At 38.6% G+C, this 21,632-nt stretch overlaps 1 protein-coding gene across 1 annotated transcript; it reads left to right on the top strand.

The window, feature by feature from the left end:
* The first annotated feature begins 490 nt into the window (after positions 1-490).
* SMIM38 (small integral membrane protein 38) lies at positions 491-8,170 on the top strand. Its single transcript, XM_031553477.1, has 4 exons — positions 491-1,400; positions 1,565-1,595; positions 4,422-4,520; positions 4,900-8,170. The coding sequence occupies exon 4, from the start codon at positions 5,453-5,455 to the stop codon at positions 5,582-5,584; it is 132 nt and encodes a 43-aa protein (XP_031409337.1). The 5' UTR covers positions 491-1,400; positions 1,565-1,595; positions 4,422-4,520; positions 4,900-5,452; the 3' UTR covers positions 5,585-8,170.
* The last annotated feature ends 13,462 nt before the right edge of the window (positions 8,171-21,632 follow it).

Below are 21,632 nucleotides of genomic sequence, written 5' to 3' on the forward strand. Positions count from 1 at the left end.
TTTTATGTATGACTGATCTGGCTGTCTGCTTACAAAAGCTTGATCTGTCTTTCTGCTTTCTTCTGATCTTAAATTTCATGGACCTGAAAGAAAGCTCCTGACAAATATTTCATCAAAGCTGAAGTGTGTTTTACCAGACTTTCTGCTTTTGAAAAGCTGTCAGTTCAGTTGAAATAGTTAAGTCAAAAATATTAAAAATAAAAGTAGTTAAATTGCACAGAATCACAATATGTCAGGGATTGGGAGGGACCTTGAAAGGTCATCTAGTCCAATCCCCCTCCAGAGCAGGAACAAATTCTCAAATGGATTGCTGCAATACCATGAATTCAATGAAAAAAATCAGTGGAAGGAGAACTGAGAAGGGAGGTTTAGGTCTAGATTTATTCTGTGCAATTACATTCAGTGAAAATTCCTTAATTTCACCAGGAAATTCTGGAGGATCTTTCCTAGCAATAAAATTGCCCAACTAAACAAGTGTGAAGACATAGCATGTTGTGTGGGGTCTCTTGCAAGTGAAGAAAAAAATGGATATAATTGATTGATAATAAGCTATTTTAATGGTTGTAATACAAATTCTAAATATTTATGTGAGGCTTTCATCCTGTGAATTACTAAACATTTCTGTGTCTTTGTACTTGTTCATCAGGAGGTAGTTATTTTAGATATTTTAATTGGTGATGTGGTTAAATACCATGGCATGTACACAAGCTCTATTTTATTACTTCTAAATCATGTACTGTTTATGCTCCTGGAGAGAAAATTCTGCAAACTAAAGAGAATTAAAATATCTGCTTCTGAGCATTGCAGTGTACAGCCATACACGAAGGAGATAATGCATTGACAGCTCCCTAACTGGGAAGATCTCATCAAGTCTTCTTTAAAATACAGATCTCGTTAGGTGATCATTGTAAAGACAGATTTTTATTATTATTTTAAATCTCACTTGTGACTCTGAGGCCTTGAGGATGGTGCTGAATTAGAGTTTTACAAACACTGCTTTATGGACACTGAAGGAAGGAAATACGTAGTAAATGGAATATCTTATTTCTGTCCTTGTTTTTCTTGATCATGGAAATGAGCATAGTGAACTGACTGTGGTGGGAAGAGCATGTTTGCTGGGACTTTCCAGTAGAAAACCAGTGGGGCAGGTGTTAATTCAGTGCAATGCTGAATGATCTTGATATATGCTCATTATCACAAGGTGTTTCAAGCAGGAATTGACATTGAATGTCAGATTTTGTCCTCTAACACTATGAATACCTTGAATTGGCTCTTTGTAAGTGGTGGTTCGTTTTCACTGTGATGTAGAATGCTTGTTCAGGAGATTTCATGTATGTAAACTGGAGCAAGGTGCCTTTTTCACTCTGATAACTGCAGCAGGCACGGCACATGACTGAGAGGTAAGTGCTAAATTTCTGTTTCCCTTCTTTTTCCCTTCTTTTTCCCTTCTTTTTCCCTTCTATTTTTCCTGTTCCTTGTTTCTTTCTTCTTCTTTTAACAGTGAACTGGGAACTTCTTATTAACCATGCCAACACTTGCAAATCTTTGCCATTTTCCTCTGCAGATATAGTGACTTTTGATGTGTGGAAAACACAGTGAGTAACATATCCTATTTTTTAAAAAACTACATATATGTTGGGAAACATTTCAAACTGACAACAGTGGATATGATGTGATTATTGTACTGTCTGCTTTATTGCGAGTAGTTTCACAGGGTATATTAAAATTTTAAGAATTAAGTTATATTTTATGAAACAGACTGCTTAATTTATAATTGGTGCTGGAAAAGCAGAGACGGAATCTGTTGCTTTATATTTTAAAAGATATTATGCATTCTTGTTGACCTTGAGGGTGATTAATTACATAATTTTAATTTAGTAACAAAATGCAGAATTTGCCTTGGAAATAGTTTCAAATAGTTTCAAATTAGAGGATTTTAACAAATATTTATATCAGGAGATGGTGACAATGTTGATTATGTGATGAAATCCTACATTAGTAAGAAAAAGCCACCCACTACGAATATAGTTTTGTCTTGCCCATATTTTCTAGAGGGGTGATTAGTTGAGAAATGGTTTTAATCAAATAAGATCTGAGCAGTGAGGGTGCTTTTTGGTGATGCAGCGCACGTTCTTTGTTGAATGATGCTAATCATTCAGAATAATAGCGTGCATTAGGAGCACCCGTTATTTGAAAATACGTATTTGGAAAAATCCAGATCAGAATGATTAATGTGTAGGCTCTGCATAGTGCTTTTTCTCAGCGAGCCTCAAAATACTTCACAAAGGAGAGGAGAAGAGCTATGCAAATTAAACTGTATCTTCTTACGTTCGCCCAGTTTTTTCATCTGGCACACAGAGTCGTCTTGCTTATGCTGCACATTAATTTTCTGTGTGAAGCAATCTGTCCTAAGAAGTGAAATGTAAGCAGCAAAATACCTTCCTTCCACCTCCAGCAACTGGTGCTTCCTTTGTATGAATGAGCATGGTGCCCACGAGCAGTGCCAAGCTGACAGCCGCAGTCCGGAGCCACAGAGGTGCCATTGAGCAGGCTGCAGGCGTGGGAGTGTGTCCAGCGTTGTGCAGAGCCCAGCGCCAGGCATGAGGATGTGTGGTTTATCCCCTGGCTTTGACACCTCTTGGGGAATGCCGGAGATGGCAGGGCTGGGACCACTTGTGAGCCCAGGAGGAGGCACCTGTTCACTTGGCGCTGGAGGGAGCTGCCAGTTTGTAGCTGCCAGAGCAAGTGAACTGTTTGCCAAACTGCTTTTCCTGCTTAAATCCCGTACAGATGAGAAGAAGATTTCTCATCATCTGTGTTGATGTGAGTCTCTTAAAGACAAACAGGCTAGAGAAACAGTTGTCTGGAGTGACACAGCTGATCCTTCTTTAGGACAAACAGATAGACCTCTTGGGTCCCTTTCTTCCTTTTTTTTTCTTCTGTAGAGGGAGGTGGCCCTATTACCAGATATATACGTGTACATATATGTCACTGAGTATCCCAACCTGGAAATAAAACATTTCCTAGATACATGACATTTATATGGGCTGGCATCATATATGATATTCATGCTTTGCAGTTATGAGCACCCTACATGTTTCTTTAATACAGAGAAGAGCATTCAGTTTGAGGGAACCTAAAGGGTCATACCAGGCATCAGTGCAAATCCTTTGTGCTTCAAACTTTATTTGTGCCTTTCCTCATAACACAAAACAATACTGGGAGGACCATTTGGGGTTTTACTTCAATCAAGTCTTCTGGAAGGACGTAGACTTTGTTCTAATTTTTCTTGCCATGGAGATGGTGTATCTAGCATTATTTAGCTTCTCCTCTGATTCAGGTCCTCTGATTTCAGGAGGTTTTATTTGATTGATCCTGGTTGGCATCAATGGGATCCAGGATTGGCATGCTGCTGCTGACTGATGGAGGAGATGGTTGAATCCTTGCTGGCTGCAGTCACTGTTTCATTGACTCAGTTGACAATGGTGTCATCATTCACCTAGATTTATTTCATCCCCCTTGCTGCATTTTTCAGCAAAATCTTAAGTAGCTGAAGAGAGTACTCCCTTTAAATTTGACATTTTTTGAAGTCTGTAGGCATAAGAAGATGCTCATTGTTCAGTGCTCCTCCACAAAGAAACCTTCTTAATCCTGATGGTGTGCATTCATCCCTAAGTTGAGCCTTCCTACGCATAAGAATTTTGAGTTGCTTCACATTCCTTCATAAATGCACATAGGGTAACACAACAGACTTTTTCCTTTTAAGCAAGCTGATCAGTTCTGACACTTTCCAACTCCATTAGAAAACCCCTGTGGTAGCTGAGAGCACTTATTAATGTGAACAAACTCCTTAAAGTCCCTTAAAGTATTTGCTTTGCTGTTCCATTTAACTGTTTACAAAGCCTGGAGCTTTGCTCTTGATACACAGTCAATATAAGGAAGCAGACTAAAAATTGTTCCTTGTAATGCAAATATATTTGTGGTGTTCTTGTAGAAGACAATGTGTTGCATCTCATGAGGTTACCCAGTCAAGGCAATGGTAATATCTGGGAAAGTACCGATACACAAAATTTTGTGTGGGGTTTGGTTTAAGGCAGAGTTTTGAAGTTCAGAGAAGCAGTCCTGTCACTGTACTATTGCTTGGACCTCGTCCAAGCCATTTCTCTTACTGCTAATCCTTCATGCTTTTACCTTCTCATCTCTACTTGTCCAATTCCAATTGCTGAAATCCAGGCCCAGACAAAATACCACTTAAACATGTATATAAGTCCTTATTCCCCTTCTGAACCAACTCCTAGAGGCTGTGCTTGTTCTAATGGGGATCTCAAGGTATCACTGCACTTACTCCCTTATTTTAAAGGAAAAAGAATGTATATTTTGCAGAGCTTTAAGTTTCTGAATCAGGCTTTTATTTCTTCTAGCTGGAAAGTATGGTTTCTGGGGAAAAGAGCTTGCTAGCTGAACAAGTTCAAAAAGATCTTAGCAACAGTTACTCATTTCATCAATCCTCTATATTTAAGGTGAGCTAAACCAAGTTCTTTCCTATGTCTACTTCAAATAATGCTGCTTTACATTTGGAGAGCCAAATAAGGAAATAGAACATAATCTTCCAGGAGTTTTTTTTCCCTTTTAGTTCGCATAACTCAGAGACTTGCTGTAACAAGAGCCCTTCTTTCTATGAAACCTGTTTAACATATTCAACTAAACAAACTATCTCCCCTCAAAAGCATGAGCATTTTCTGTGTGCCTTGCTCTAGCGTTGGCTCTTGAGGACATTTCAGCATTTGTCAATGTACTAATTGAGCAATGCATTGTGGACAGCTTCTGTGTTCTGATTTGTTGTGCTTTTTTTTTCCCCTTTTTCCCCTCCCTCCCCTCTTCCCCTTTTAATTTGTCTAGGAGATAAAAAGCCCCTCCAGTGTTGTTTCCTGCAAAAACCATTCTTAAGAGCTCGTTGGACAGCGCAGGGCTCTTGAAGTGATAGCTAATTGGTGAAAGAAAGGCCCCGATTGTCTGGAGGGAGCTGGAAAGTGCTGCGTGTGCTGCTGAAAGGGACTAGGGAGAAGGTGCCTGGTTTCGCTGAGCAGCTGCTGCTGGAGATGTTTGGAGATTACATCAGCATTGGAAAAAAGGGGCAAAAAAAAAGTCCGACTTCACAGAGACGGAGTTTATGGAGTTTTTTTTCCCCTTCCAAAGGTCTTCTGACAATACTGTCATTGTCAATGTAAGAGTTGTTAATTCTTCATGAATAGCACATGGGGCCTCTTGACTAAATGGTACGTTACATGTCCCAAATCTGTCAGCTGGGCTCTTCTCTCACATGCTAGTGAGATCACTTTGATTGGAATGTTACAGGAATTGCTGGGCTGGCTGTGCAGAATTGAATGCTGCATTATATAATTAGATCTCCCAGAGTATTTTTTTGGCATTACCTCATTATTCTAGCTTAAATATGGAATCAGCCCTTTTGATGATTTTACTGGTTGTAATTATATTAATACGATTCATTTTATGGTCCTGTCTTAGTGCTTACATAGATTACAAACTGTCTCAAAGGTTTCCTGACAGGAAAAAAGAGCACTAACAGACCTCAAAAGGCTTCTTCAGATTTCAACTGACAATGAGGACATCTGGACAAGGTAAATGGACCTAGAGCAGATTTTACCTTGGCCTCTGGGGAGAGAGTAGTGGCTGGTTGAGACTGCAACTCAGTGAAGATCCTTCAGAAGGCCTCATGCTGACAAACAGGGAATAGAAACCACAACAACTGATTGAGTCAAACAACTTCCTATCAGACTAGAGCAAGAATTTGTTGTAGGGAACAGGATTGTGCACGTTTGCCAGTTAAACGATCTGGACAAGCTGGAAGGAATCCTATTGCTGGGCAGTCCGAGGCTGACAGTGGCCCAGTCTTGCTACGTGAAATGTGATGGCCCATTGCCTGTTGGACAAGCTGCTGGTCTACACGTTAGGATGTCAGCTGCACACCCTGCCTGGATGTAAAACAACTGACTGTGCCTGAATGAACATGGAGATTACTAACCCGGCTCAGGATCCACGTCTAATGCTGCAGATTTGCAGAATGGATTTTTACACGATTTACTTTTTGCTAAATTCCTCCTGTGGTTTCTCCATGTCGGTCAGATCAGAAGCTGGTTATAACCCAATGATCGCCTTTCTTGTAAGGTGGTATATCTGAGTAACAGTAGTGGTTGAACACTACTAGAATAGTCTGTTCCATGAAAAACAGATCTGTGCATTACAGTTTGTCTGACAGACTCCGGCTCTGCTTCAGCAGTACTGGGTGTGGGGGCATACGGCAGTCCTTAGAGGCCTTGCAAAGTAATTTCTCTTCTAGCCTTTAGTAAGGAGGTACCAGGACATGGAAAGCTTTGACTACTCACCCAAGGCAGGAGTGACTTGAGATTTTTTGCTTATTGCATCTTGCAAAGTGAGACTGGGGGCTCCAAGCGAACTGCCTGCTTTCAGATGGATGCTACACTGAGTAAAACTGCAAAAAATCTTGCTGTGTGTGCAACACAATTTAACATCGGCCTTTAAAAACGTGGTTTTCCTATAGCAAAAGTAGGAAAATTGTATTGTTTTGCCTGAGAAAGAAAGATGAAATGTGGTATTTTTGGCCAGTCCTATCTAGTATTCTTTATGTCATGCGGAAGTGAAGGCTGCTGCTCTGAGAAATGGCTTCAAAACTCTTGGTAGCTCACATAATATCAGAACAGCCTAGGTAAAAGCCCAAAGCTTTCCCATGAGAATTTTTTGGCAAATTTATGACTCTTATATGCTTGTTCATTAGTAACTATTGATCAGCCTTTATCACTTTGTCATTTGAAGCCTCCCAACATTCAGCCATGAGATATAGTATTTGTTCTTACAGTGGGACAGAATAAATGTCATGCCAATTGATTTCAGTCTCAGGCTTTATTTGTGGTAGGTGACCAATCTACAAAACTGTTTGCAGTTTCTGAAGATGTATTGACTTCAAATCTAGCTAGTAAATAAATTAAATGTAGATGAAACTAACCCCCTTGTCTGTCTCTGTGGGTCCTAATTTTAGTGATGTTTTTATATTTATTTTTTTGTTCTCCAGTACCAGCAGACCACAAAGGGAAAGTGAAATGTCTATTTGCTGTGCAAACATACCTCTGATAATAAGTAACTGGAAAAATAGGCACGGTGATCCATCTTATGTCAGTTAAACATCGCTATTCTTAGCTGTTGTACATCCTTGTGAAGAAAAGGAAACTTGCAGAGAAATTCATAGTGCATTTAAAAGCGAGTCTTCTAATTCATTATTTTGATTATATTGAAATATACTTAAAAGTGTCATATTCATATTAATCATTAAAAAATGTGAATGTAATGAGATGTGGACTAATGTCTTTATCATTTGGTGAAATAAGGAGCTGACACAAGTGTGCAACTTGCATCTTCAATCCCTTTATTCTGATAGAGTAGAATCTTGAATTTTCCATGTAAATCAGAGATTGTTGTCTTGTTATAGACCATAATCTCATGGCCAAATTTTCACTGATTTCTGTGGTACCATCAGTAGGAATGGCAGGATGGAATCATCAGAACGTCTTAATGTTTGAGTTGCCACAGCCAATCTCCTTCAATGGCTTGCTATTGTTGTGTGGGGAAAGTGGGCCAATACTGGGTGAACTTACTGACTGGTAGATGTAAGGTGTGGTAGGTAGCTATCCTGTGGGTGACCACTGTTGTGAAACTCAGCACTGCCAGATATGGGGAACAGCCTGTAAATTCACTGGTTCTGTTTACGTTTGTCTTTTTAAATTGTTTAATTTACTCAAGATACAAGAATTACACCAATTATGTTATGGTCAGTGTTTGTCATAGGGTTGATCTTCATCCTACACAGGTAAAACTGGCTGGAACCCTGAAGAGTTTACTAGAACATCAAAGCTTTGAGGCACATATGATTAATAAAGAAAATATTTTGTCTTAATAAAATTTTTACTGATTTAATTTGGTTGTTTTGAAATCCACATGCACTGAAAGTAATTTTAATGCTTTGAAGTTCCGCTTCTGGTGTCTGAAAGCCCATTGTATCTTTCTTTTGATGAGGGTTTTTGTGACAGAACTTATGGTGTCCTCTAATTTAACCATCTGTCCAAGCTAGATTGTCACTGCGCTTACAAGTTAGTTTCTCTTTACATGAAAGTGCAGCAGAAGAAAATTTTGGTGAATAAATCCTTCGTATCGAGTACTTGTACTTTATTTGAGATATACCCTGAAGCCATATGTTAGTGGGAGTTGAATGAACTTGACTGGAAACCACCGTAGAGTCTTTTTAAAATTGATTTAATTTCAGGTAGTGTTCATGAAGATTCTTAGGCCCCACTGGTTTTGCTTGTGTTTAAGAATATTTAAGAAGAAGTCTGTGCTTAAGAGCAGTTTTGAGCCACGGAGTGAATGAAGACTGCAGTGAAGAACCCCCTTTCAAGATATGAAACCAAGGTATATGTAAAGAAATAGAAAAAATATCACTTAATATTGTGATGATATACTGCATCAGGTACTGTGTTACTGTTGTAACCAACAACTAATATTGGCCTTTTGCAGCAACACAAAAATCAGACATGATCACAGAAACTTACATGCTACCTGTAATACAATTAAAAAAACCCATCTAATATTCCACTGTTACTCAAAAAGTCTTACATGTGAAATAATACCTTGAGTTTGTTTTTGCTAATCTAGTAATGTATACATACAAAAAATATTTATGTTTATGTATTAAAAAAGAACCCCACAATCATTGAAATGTATGACATATGGATGCCGAACTATTACTGCAGTATTGTAACTGTTTCTTGCTTTATAGGATTCTACTTCGTTTTGACTGAAGCCAGCATGTTTGAACAAAAGTGGGAATTAGTAAGTAAGTAGTAATTATCTTTCTTTTGTTAATGCAGCTTATCATGACTTCTGGTACCTGAATTTCTACTTCTAAGATCAATCTAAGTCTGTCTTACAGGTGATAATAGGGTCAATTTTAAACGTTGTAGAGCATCTATGAACTTTCTGTGGGTATGAGTACAGGCATGTATTTGCATGTATTTTTATACAGGAATGCTAATATTTTGTGATAACAGCCCTTCTCACATTGTTATGCTCCTCAATGTTGTATAGTTTTTGAAGAAAAAATGATTGGCATTAAGCTACTTAAGTAAATGAAGTAGCAAAATTCTATTTGCATCGCTGAATATTAGAACTATGTAAAAATACAAAACCCATTTTCCTGGTACCATACAGTAAATTTGCTGCCAAACCAAATAGCCATTTTGAAGTTCCACAATTGATACTTTGTGATATTTCTTTTTCACCCGGGCTCAGAATCTTTCTGACCCATAAAAGCTCAATTGATTGTAAATATCCTGTCATCTGCTAATGTAATTTCTGTTTGACATTCTGTAATGTGCACAAAGTTGGCATTATGGACTGCATTATGGTACGAAGAACTAATTACTGATAAGCTCATAGTCTGATGAGTACGTAATCATATTTATTGATTAAATGAGGTCTATAATTTTATTTTGCAGTGTCATTACAATGGCATCCACTTAAACAATTACTGTCAAACCGTGTAAACCAAACTCCAGTAGGAGTCCCTTAAATAGATCTGGCGATGCAACAGGTGGTCTAATTACTTTAGGTAGGTCCATTACAGCAGGCTTCAGAGTGGAGAAGCTGGAGACCCAGGAAAGGGATACGATTAGATTGGCTCTTGCAGAAGGAACCTGGACAGATGGGGGCCTGATAGCTTTGTTCGCTAACCACCTACAATGAGCTGCCACATCACAAACTGGTTTTGGGGGGAAATCTTGTAACAGTGCTGATGCCCTTGTTTGTGTTCTATGGCACAGCTGTAGGTAACAGAAAAATACAGTTAGAATCTCTCTAGATTGAACAAAGCATCAGATTGTAGGACAATTAAACAGTAGCAGCCTCACTTCTGTTATTTTAGCAGAAACCCACAGTAAAGTCATAAAATATGATTGTTTTATGCTTGATTAATGCCGAAGTGGGTGACCTTCCAGCTTGGCACCTCATTACAGGTGGTGCTAATAACAGCATCTAATACCAAGTCTTCCAGGCACTTCTAGTCTTAAAGCCCTATTTTCAGCTGTTCACAACTTTGTCAAAATATCTTTTCAAGCTAAAACTTTCCATGTTGCATTGGGTGTCTACCTTGGGCTGAATACCCTTCAGAAAGTTTCAGCCAGAACAGTTTAGTACCTTCCAAGAACACTGCTAAAAAAAAATACATTGTTTTACCCCTGCTAAAAGAAAAATACTGGCAATATTTTCTCTGACAAGATGTAGTTGTCCCATTCTGGAATGCAATACTGGTCTGGACTGTTTTTTTCCCTGTCAGGAATATATAACTCTTTTTCACATAAAAGAAATTACCTGAATATGTGCTTGAAATTCAAGGAGGACAAGGTCAGATCACATCTGGGGAAACAAGGATAAGAAAATTGTCAGGGAAAACCCCACAACTATAATGATATTTTAGGCAAAGGAGGAAAGCGGGCTGTGAATATTTGCTGGAAGGTGAGCTAGACTGCACTACGCAGGATGAAGGGTGAACAAGAGCCGCTTGATGGGTGAGGAACAAGGCCAGTTGAGGCAAAGGGACTGGGACAGAAGTATTTAACTGCTTGGAAGGAACTGGAGGAAGGTGTACAGACTTGATAAGGAGCATGTCAAATAGAGCTGGAAATAAGTGGGAAATAATGCTGAAATGGGAACAGCCAGTGAGGAGGTGGGCACTGAGGCTGCATATAGGGACTGAAAGCAAAACCCTTGTAAAAGCAGATGAAGGATTGGCTGAGCACCGGGCTGAGGTAGCAGACAAATGGGAGAGTTTGGGCTAGCACACAGGACAAAAGTGCAGGCTGAGAAAAATTATAAGGCTGAGCCTGGGAGGCTAAGGCTTACTGAGTAAAGTGATTCACCTGGAAAAAGAGGTCTAGAGAACTGCCAAAGGAATAAGAACATGGATTAAATGTCTGCTTGACCAATCTCCCTTTGTAATATTGATATTATTCCTAGGATACAAGTTTCATATTATTTTGGTTATCAGAAAATTTCTGTGAATATTACTGTCAAAAATTTCTCTGTCACATCTACCAGTAATCCTTCAGCATAAAGTGCTCTGGATGTGTGTGCTCTGGTGTTGCTGCTGAAACGGAAGTATCAGGGTAGTCCTGTCCACTGGGCATCTACCAGGCTGCATTAACAGGATGTAACAAAGTTAAATACTGAGATTAAGACAGTGATAAAATTAAGGCGTTATGTGTAATTGTTGTTCTGCCCCCTGGGTTTACAGTCATAAACCACACTTTTCCCACAGGTTCTTTTGCTCATTTATTGCACTGGCTGTAATCCTCAGTGATTGAAGCTTGTGGTAGCGATGCACTGAATGTACTAGAAAGTTGGAGAGAGATAGCTTTAAGAAAACTAATGTTTTGAGGGGAGTCATGAGAAAATTAGTTCTTTCTTTGCCTATTGTTGAGTTCTGAGTGAAAAAAAACTAGACGTTTTCTTTTTCTTACCTGGAGATCTAGATATAAGGTATTTTTGTGCTGAGAAATAGCTATTGCAGATTAATTCAGTTTAACAAGTAAACAGATAGCAGTTTAACAAGTAAATTGGTACACTCAGAATTTAAATTCTGAGGATCTGAAGTGAGATACTGTCCTATTCTTAATCTCTTTTTAAATATCTCCTGTTGGTCATGATGGGACATGGTACAGAGTTAACTGGACCAGTGGTCTGATTCTGGAGTATTCTACCCTACTGGTCTTTGCATTTGCAGATGCAAATAGAGTAATTCTTTTTTACTTTGGTTTCTTCAATCAGCATCTACAAAACTTATAAATGTTGAAGGATGCTTAAGAAGGAATTATTCTTGCACAGAGGAACAAGCATTGATGATGAAGAAAACATGAGAGCTCATTAAGCAAGCACTGTCCATTCTGTCTGCTGAATGTAGCAGGAATCCTTTGGAAAAAGGCAGTCTACTTTGTAAACAAATATAACAAAAAGGAGGGAAAAATAAGTTTTCCTTTCCCTGTGCCATATAAGGAACCAATAGCTGCTTCTTTCTAAGATGATAATGGGCATTTATTATTTCCACTGGAACTAAGCTATCCATAGGAGAAGAATGGACTGGTAAATTTTTTAATGCTTAGTTTCTGGATTTTGTTCATCCTTGTGCATGATAGATGACTAGCTTCTCACACTGAAATGCAACTGCTCTGAGATTATGCAGAAGAATAAAAATAAGGGAGAATTGTATAAAGTAGATAAAATTCTAGAATTTAGGTAAACTTGAGAAGTTTTTTAGCTTTGTATGTTGGCCTGAGATAATTAGACTTAGTATCTGGGGTATGTGTCTAAATCCCTTAGTAGGAAAGATCCAGATGAGCCTAAGATCCAGATTTAAAGGGTAGTTTGAATCTACAACCTGCTTGTCTTGACACCGTTTTCCACAAACTCTGGCTGCTTCCCTTCTAAAGCTAAACTCGTTAGCTTTAGAGCTCTTCATCAGTGTTTTTAATCTCACTTTGATGAGGTCATGATGGGACATGGTGTGAAGCTAACTGCACTAGTGAGCTGATTCTGGAGTCTTCTACTCTTCTGGTCTTTGCATTTGGAAAATGTGAATTTGTCCATATTATTTAGAATTAGACAATGGGACAAGTGCTTCCAGAGGGTAGGAAAAATCAATATCTCCTGTCTGTGAACTCAGTACAGCAGTGTTGTGCTGAAAGGATGAAGAAAAAATATCTGTCCCAATTATAAGCTACCTGAATGCATATGACTTTAACGTGTTCTATGCTGAACCTGGAGCAGGTACTTCCAGTAGCATAACTCTGTGGCTCTGGTAGTTGGTGAGATATCTGATTTGTCTGCACTCGCTGGTTCTTTCTTTAGACACGCTTTCTTTGGCATGCATCTCAGACCAAATATAGCGACTTCCAGATTTTCAATTGCTGCAAAATGTCCCCCACCACGCCTCGACTGAAAAGGGTGCAGGATCCAGTTAGCTAATTTGTTCCTAGGCAGTTAAAGTACTTACATGAGCTCTAGACCGTGCAATAGATTTAACATACTATTTTGAGGATATGAAGAGTGCTGTGTGTGGGGACATACCTTTCTCTCTCAGACCAGTAATCTAATTGGAGGTTGTCCCTTGTGTTAACCCTGTTAACATTTTATACTATTCTGGGAAACCCTGTGGCCCAAGTACTATGGAATGTAGTTAGGAAAAACAGTGTTTTCTCAAATATTTCTGATGTGGAATATTTATTTTGTAGCCAGAGAAACTTGTTTTGTTGCCAGGCAACTGACCATGAGTAGGGATCTGCTGCCAACTGTACTTGAATAAAGGAAAAAGCCTCAGTACTTCTCAGACTGCATGTGTGCATTTACATTTCAGTGTAGAGAAATTCCCAAAATCCGTGCGACAGGATTCACTGTTTGTTGCCTCAAGTGAGTACTGTCTTTTCCCATCACTGTTCCCTGTGTCATGTACAATTACCATTAGCAACCAACAGGAAGAGGCACCAGCAATAGTATTGGTGCAGGAAGTTTGGTTACTTTCAAAAGCCCTCTGTTTTGAAGTCTGCTTCATCAGAGTCCTAAATAATACAATTTGTCCTTTGCTGAGCACCTGATCCAAAATCAGGCAACGTCTTCATGTGGAATTAAGAATTCTTCTCAAATCATTTAGTTGACTTCAGACATGAGCTTGAGCAAGCCTCCAGCATCCATATTGCTGTTTTCATAATTCATATTGCTAGTTTCATAATTCAGGTACACAAGCTGATTTTCAGAGAAGCTAAAAAGATTCAGTTTGCACATAACAGATGAAGGCTAAGAGAGAAATAAATTGCTTTGAAAGAAAATTGCTTATGTGGATTGGCTGAAGGAACAGTTTTTGTTCAGTCTGGAGAAGAGGAGGCTCAGGGAAGATCTCATTGTCCTCTACAATGACCTGAAAGGAAGTTGTGGAGAGATGAAGGTTGGCCTCTTCTCCCAGGTAACAGCGATAGGATGAGACAGAATGGTCTCAAGTTTCACCAGAGGAGATTCAGGTTGGATATTAGGAAACATTTATTCTCAGAAAGAAAGGTCAGGCAATGGAACAGGCTGCCCAGGGAGGTGGAGTCACCATCTCTGGAGATGTTCAGGAATGTGGAGATGCAGCACTGAAGGGCATAGTTAGTGGGTGATACTGGTGGTGAGTGGACAGTTAGACAAGGTATCTTATAGATCTTTTCCAACCTTAATGATTATACGAGTCTATGACACTTTAAGTGTGGTTGTACCCATTTCAGTAACGGCAAAGCAATTCCTACTGCATAAATCTATTGAATGAAAAGTAGTTATCAGGGCACTATATGTTTGTAAACAATAAACCTGCCTGGTACACAGACTTAGCTCAAGTAAAGTGAAGAGGTGATATCTACACTTACTCACTGCATTTCGTAATGGATGCTTCCATCTCTGCTTCTTCACTGAGGCCATAAGGAACACTATGCTGCGTAGTGTCCCTTTGAGAAGAGTGTTCATTAACTGTTTTATTTAAAAAATATTTTGCTTGTGTGGGTACAACGGAAAATGCTACGCATCTGGAAAAACAGGAGAGGGGAAAAATGACTGTTGATCTCAATTAGGCTTGTTGCTAAGTCTTATGGAGAAGTGGGTCAAAAACTATGAAAAAGTGCAAGATGGAGCTCTGAAATTTTAGGATTTTAGGAGACACTTGGGGAGACTGTGGAATTCTTGGTGCTATATATATGTGTTCTTTTTTTCTCATTACACAATTTTTTTTTTCCAAAGAAGTTTAGGAAATACCTGTTTGTTCTAGTCTGTATTAGTTTATCTATTCTTTGTTGTGCATATAGTGCACTTCTGTGCTTCACTGCTTGCTTTGGTGATCGCTTGTATTGCTGCTGAGAGAGGACAGACGTCAAATTCTTTATGTTTGCAAATGCAAAAGGAGCATGGTGCTGTTCAGACTCCAAAAGCTTCCTCTCAGCCTTGGGTGTGCTTTCTGTTTTGTCCTTCTCCTTCAGAATAATATAGCTCAGTTGACCTTGTTTAGCAGTCCAGGCTCCACATGGTGACATCACCTGTGCTGCAGTTTGCTGTCAGCCACAGGTGGAGATTGTTTGCAGGTGGTGGTTTGGTTGGCCTCTGTGAGCCACTGAAGACTTTCAAATCTGAATGGTACGTGAGGTATTTTCTTGGCTCTTCTGAAGTAAAAGAAAAATTCAGGTACTGGACTGCTTCAAATATTGCTGTCTCTTTCCATTTTGCTTTAGTTTCATAAGAATAATTATAATTCTTCAAAGAGAGACAGAAAAGAAATATCTAATTTGAAGATCAAGATGGTTACCACATTTCTGGTGTGTCTAGTGAATTAATTCCCCCTCCAGTTATCCTCATTATGTTTTTTCTTTTTCCTCCAGCCACATGTATATGCAACTTCTGTGCTGATGACTTCGAGATTTTTATTAGCATAGTTTCATTTAGGAAAAGTTTTGAGGTTTCAGGCTGGATTCCAAAAATGTATAATTATTCCAAGTGTAGGTCTCAACCATAAAAACAGCTGAACTTACTATAGGTACATAAACGTCAGTGATAAATTCAGTTTCTGTCATGTATTAGTGTAATGTTATCGATAAGAACAGCAGTGCTTGAATGTACTTAAATGAACTTCTTATAGAATTACATATGCAACAATCTATATATCATTTACATCTGTAACATTCTTTGGCCAGTCTATGGTAATATTTATTTTTATTACCTTAAAGATTTCTCAAAGACCAGTGTTGAGTGGTGACATCTCACCTAAATATGATGAAAATAATTTTTGTGATGGTAATGACTATGCGATGCTGACTGATGATCTTCTGTGTTGAGTCATGCATAGGTATATGCACAAGAAAAAAATAATGCATTTAATGCCATTTTTGTTGTAGTACCTTACGTTGAAAATGTAAGATTATGCTGGATGAGCTGTTGTGATAGTGAAGTTTGTAACTTCTAAAGAATAGTACGATAGTAGTCAGTGTTTCTTTGCGTTTTACTAATGAATTACATGTATTTTATACTATCTTGCCCAGTGCAACACATCTGTGTAGTTACTAAGAGAGGAAGAGAACCAAGAAGTGCCTTTCTTTCCCTTGAGTCTTGTCATTCTGAGACAGAACAATGCAGGATCAGCAGCTATGCATGCGGGAAACAATTACTGTCTACACAAACCAGAACTGTGAGATAAGCAACTGAGAAAACTCAGCTGTGTTCTGAAAGAATGCGTGAAAATGTGTGAGATATAATTTTCCAGGTTAAATAAAGTATTGATATATCTTTGTACCAGAGATGAGAAATTTGGGGTGGCTATTTAGCAGCTTGACCTCAATTGTATGAGCATGTGAAGGATGAAGGAACAGAGGCAGTGCTTGCTCAGCAATGACCAAACAGTGGTGTATTGTTAACCCCATGTGCACTGAAACGAGGGCACATTGTGTAGTGCAGTGCCAGCTCAAATTATGGCAAGTAAGTTTATGGATTTTGGTACATTGGCTAAACACAGTTCTGTGAACGGCAAAAAATATGCAGCTGTACTTCTTGTTTTGATAATAGAATTTGAGAACTGGTTTAAAGATTGCAAAAAAATCAATTTTTTGCTTGTGAAAATTCTGCGAGTTTTCAAACGGAATGTTTAAAGTTGCAATCCAAAATCTGATCACCTCTCTTTACCAGACTTCTGTAAGCCCTCTCTTCTCAGGGAGAAATATCCCTCGCTTCATAATCATGCCTTATTCATGTCGTTACTTTTGGCTCTACGTACATTTGTGAACAACTTTTTTGTGGACGAAGCACAGCAGGAGTAAAATTTTGTCAAAAATCTCTGATGAACACCTTGAGAACTCACTGAGAATTGCAGCCGCTCCCATCAAACCAGACTGATATGCTAGGTTTACAAAAACCAGGTCACATATCCCACTAACTTTATGGTTTTGTTTTTATTTGTCTCTTTTTTGTGTTTTAACAAAAAATATTTTAAAGTTTCATTATTATATACATTAACTATATCATACATTTTATGAGGGCTACTCCAAAAGTAATGTCTCTTATTTTATGATGTTTGCCCACCATGTCAGAGAGGTATGTTGGTGGTATGGCAGTAGAGGATGAACCTTCCCACCAATATTCCATTACATTTTGTATGGACAAGATCTGTATGACAGATGGCAGTAGAGGAGCAGTCTGACAAAATGGCGTCTGACATGAAAGTGAGGATGAAGCAAAGATTGAATTCCTCCATGCAGAAACAATGGGACTGTTTGCTGAATGTTTATGGAGACCAAACAATGGATGTAAGCACAGTGAGGTGGTGGGCAGTACATCTCAGGAATGGTGCTGTCATACTAGCTGTGGAACTGCACCTCTACCGGTGCAGATTTTTGGGAGCTTGGCACGAAGATTCTTCTTCACGACTGGCAAAAATGAAGATCTAATGGTGGTGACTATGTTGGAAAATAGTTTTGTATCTGAGAGTGTACTCTATCAAATATGTTATTGTGCTCTTTGTATCTGTTGTAGTTTCCATTAAAATAAGTAGGAGGCATTACTTTTGGAGCATCCATATATGTAGCCCAAGACAATTCAGCTTCACCCAGTGCAGCCCAGACAAACCAAAAGGTTGCTGTCACACTGTTGCCATAACAGTTCCTACGCTAGGTAGGATACAAAGCTGTAAGCAAGGAGTAAGGTCAAGACATCCCAACAATAGCTGAAAAGAGCAATAGCTCCAAGTCACTGGCAGCACCGACTCATTTGCCAAGTGCTCACTTGCGTTGTATGCACGTGGCTGAGGTCTGGGGATGATGGATATTTGTTTAAGCTGAAGCTGGCAAGCACTCAACTGGTAAACAGGAGAAATAGAAGTGAGTCAACCAGTGTGCCTTCACGCTTCTCATGGTTTGCAGACATTACTGACCCAGTTTTGCAATAAAATTTACTGATGCACCTAATGCAAAAACAATATTGAGTCGTATATATCCTGAAATGTGGCTTCTCTTTTTTTTCTTTTTTTTTATTCTTTCTGAGATTGGAAAGTAACAAAGTATTTTTATTTTCCATAAGAGATAGTGTTCAAGTATAATGGTAGCTCATTAACAGACATTTTAAGTTATTTTTTCTGTTCTGTTCTCATTTTTTTCTGCCTCTGGAGGTGAAAAAAATGGGATATGCAGCCTCAACAGTCACCTGTTGAATGGTGAGAGGAAAGTATAATACTTTTGAGGCTCTGCTTTCCCAAGGCTTCCTGAAGGAGTCTCAGTTTATCATTCAGTCTGCACTGCCTGTATTGGGTTACATTAGGAACGTGGAAAGATATATGGGAAAATCTGTCAGGCTGAGAAAAGATCTCAGGCTTTGAAATTTTATGGACCTTGCTTGCTAATGCACATTCCATATTTCAGGGTGTCTGGCTGCCTTCACTTCTTGTAAGGATGTGATATAAAGTGGAGAATATACGTGCGTGTTTTGTCACAGGTACTGCTGAGCCAGTAAATGAGGCCACAGACTCAGGGAGTCAGAGGATGTCCCATTAAGGGGATAAATTATAGTGACACCTACTGCAGATAGGTGTCTACGGACACTAAAGATATCTACAGATACTATGTTGGGTACAGATAAGGGCTGGCTGCCATTTGGCCATTTGCTGAACGTGATCTCTAAATATGGTAAGGAGGCCCAGTGTAAATCCTTTTCCACAAGAAAATTCCAGTAGAATCCCAGTTTAGGAAAGCTGTCCATGTTTTTCCCTTAATGTAATTATTAAAGATTCATTACAGGTTAGGTCTTCAGTTGGTAGAAATCATATTTGCACCTTGATGATTTGCCTTTGGATACCTCAGCAAGATCTAAATCTGTAAATCAACAAGCCCTGTTAACAGGACTCTGAGATGTATAGTATTACCTTGTACCTTTCCATTTTATTACCCACCATGCATACTTATGTGTGCTTTGCAAAAAATAAAGCAAAAAGTTATATTTGCTCGTGAAATTAATCTTTGCATGTCAAAGATAAGGTACGAACTGTTTAAGAAGTCTAAAACTCCTTAAAAACTCTAATGAGGGCCTGAGGATTTCAACCACAATGCCTGTCTGTAGCACCTGGGTAGCTATAGACTAATTTGAATCCCTAGCAATGCTTAAGCTTATGAATATATGTTCCCAGAGATCTTAATGGTGATGATTTACGTACACCTTTCTGTGATGTTCACGTTGTTTTTTCGGTCTTGTACCCAGACCTGAGTGTTATTCAGACTTCACAGTTTTTGTTGAAAATATGAAGCAAATACATTGTGAATCTGATATCTTTGCAAATAATTTTGTCATCAGGCAATTAAAATATCATGTGCTATAAACATCTCTAAGATGTTATGGATGGGAAAGTTGCTAGCTTCACCAGTCACATTGCCTTCAAAAGTACAATGAATGTACAGTACTCTGAACAGTCTGGAAAGAAAATTCATTTTCCAGCTCTTAATTTCTTTTTTTAGCTTTTTCACAGAGCTCTGAATTCAAATGGTTTGTCAGTGTCGAGCACGCTTAAATTCCTAACAGTACAGATGGACCCATGCTTAATATCTCACGATGTAATGCTTATAAAGCAAAGCTAGACAAAATCTGTATGTTTCTTTAATAAATTTACATTAAAAATTATTGTATTAGAAAAAAGTTCAAATAACATAACTTTTTACTCCAGTGTTGCTGTTTTTGGCAAAGGACATGATTGTGTAGACTAGGAATTTAGAGAGGACTCTGTAAGATTTGACTCAGGTTCGTGATTGGATGCCATATCTTCCCTGATCTCAAAAGCGGCGTCTCTTATGGGCTTGATCAAATTTGATTCAGGCATTTCGTTTTATTGCTGGTCTGTGCCTCAGTTAACTGAGGTAGTGTGAGTCTCACGGGAGGTGTGTGATTTGGTATTGTTTCTACCGTAGGGAAGAAATATGCATTTGAAATGCCGAGGTAGTGTGTGGGAGAGCCAGGCCCTGCACCTTGCTTGGCCACTGTCTTCCTGGGTGCTTTTAGTTGGATTTCTTAGGCTGGGATCCGCAGCAGTATTTAGGCATTTCCTGCAAAAAGAGATGAAAACAAGCTCTGTTTTCTATGGATCTGATACAAACTCCTTCTTTGTCCTCTTGCATAAGGACTAATTGCCACGTGCTGTTACAGGACACATGTGTAAGTATACTGAAGACTGACAGTTTCAAGTGCTACAGTGAAAGGAGTAAGGGCAATGAAATTTAGCAAATATAAATGCTATTTTTCAAATTATAGAATTATGGGCCTCATTGTCCTTTAAATTTTCCCAAATCTCTCAGGTACTTTAGGAAACTGCCCACAGTATTTGAATTGACAGGTAGGAGAAAGGCATAATACAACTTTATTATTGACTTTTTAGTACTGGAGTATTTCAACAGAGTGTGCTAAATGAAAGATGTTAAGGTGATTATAATTCACATTGTATATTTCCTGGAAATTGTGATCATGAATTTTTTCAGTGTAATGTACCTGAAAAAAAGAAAGAACATTCTAAAGCTTGTAAACATTGTCTGAAAAATAATTAAAAAAACCCAACAATGTGCCAAAGTTAATGGCAAGTCCCAAAGTAACAGAAGTTCTCCTTGTCTATTGTTGCCCGTTAGGAACAAAAATTCTGATGAGGAAACTATTAACAATTGGAAAATTTTACCTAAACAACTAAGAAGATTATCTCGAGTAATATGACTAATGAGGAAGTATGGTGGGCCATGTATGTTGCATCCTGACATTCTAAATACATTAACTATTTGCAGTGCTAAGATACTTGTCACTGGTTGACCTGAAGGAAGCAATTTCAGTATGGGAAATATAGCAGTCTTTGTTTCACTGGTACATCCAGAGTAACAGAAGTCCTGACTGAGATTTGCCACTCTACCTCAGACGTTCACAGCCAGAAACCACTGACAGGACTGCTTCTGGGTGCACATCAAGTGAGCAGTGGCCTGAGCATAGATGGGGAGGGCTGATGAACCCTTTTGCCATTTTTTGATTTATAGATTGTGTGTCCGTAGACACAGTGTCTTGCTGGGAGAGGTAATCTGTTATGATAAAAGGAGTCACAGTATGGAGTATCTTGGGGAATCCTGCATAAGAGAAAGAAGACTTCAATGCAGTTTTTGAGGACTTTCTTAGTAAAAGGCATGTATTTAAGATTACAGTATTTTCAGAACATCAGAAAGAGCAACTTCAAAATTTTGGAAGCAAAAGAGATCATATGCTGAGGTACCTTTTTGAATACAAGAGCTTTGTCTCCTTTATACTAATTAACCTCTTATTTTGCAGTATTTTGACAGTGAGGAAGGACCTTTGTCCTGAGTATGTATTTAATACTGCTGTCACTGGTGCTGCTTTGCACTACAGGAATTATGTAAGGAGGAATAAGTATAAATGAGAAGTGAGCCGTTATCAGTGTATGCTGAAAGTGCTCTTAGTCTGAACCAAAA

This window comes from Meleagris gallopavo, chromosome 5 (assembly GCF_000146605.3).
Source record: "Meleagris gallopavo isolate NT-WF06-2002-E0010 breed Aviagen turkey brand Nicholas breeding stock chromosome 5, Turkey_5.1, whole genome shotgun sequence".
Taxonomy (NCBI): Eukaryota; Metazoa; Chordata; class Aves; order Galliformes; family Phasianidae; genus Meleagris; species Meleagris gallopavo.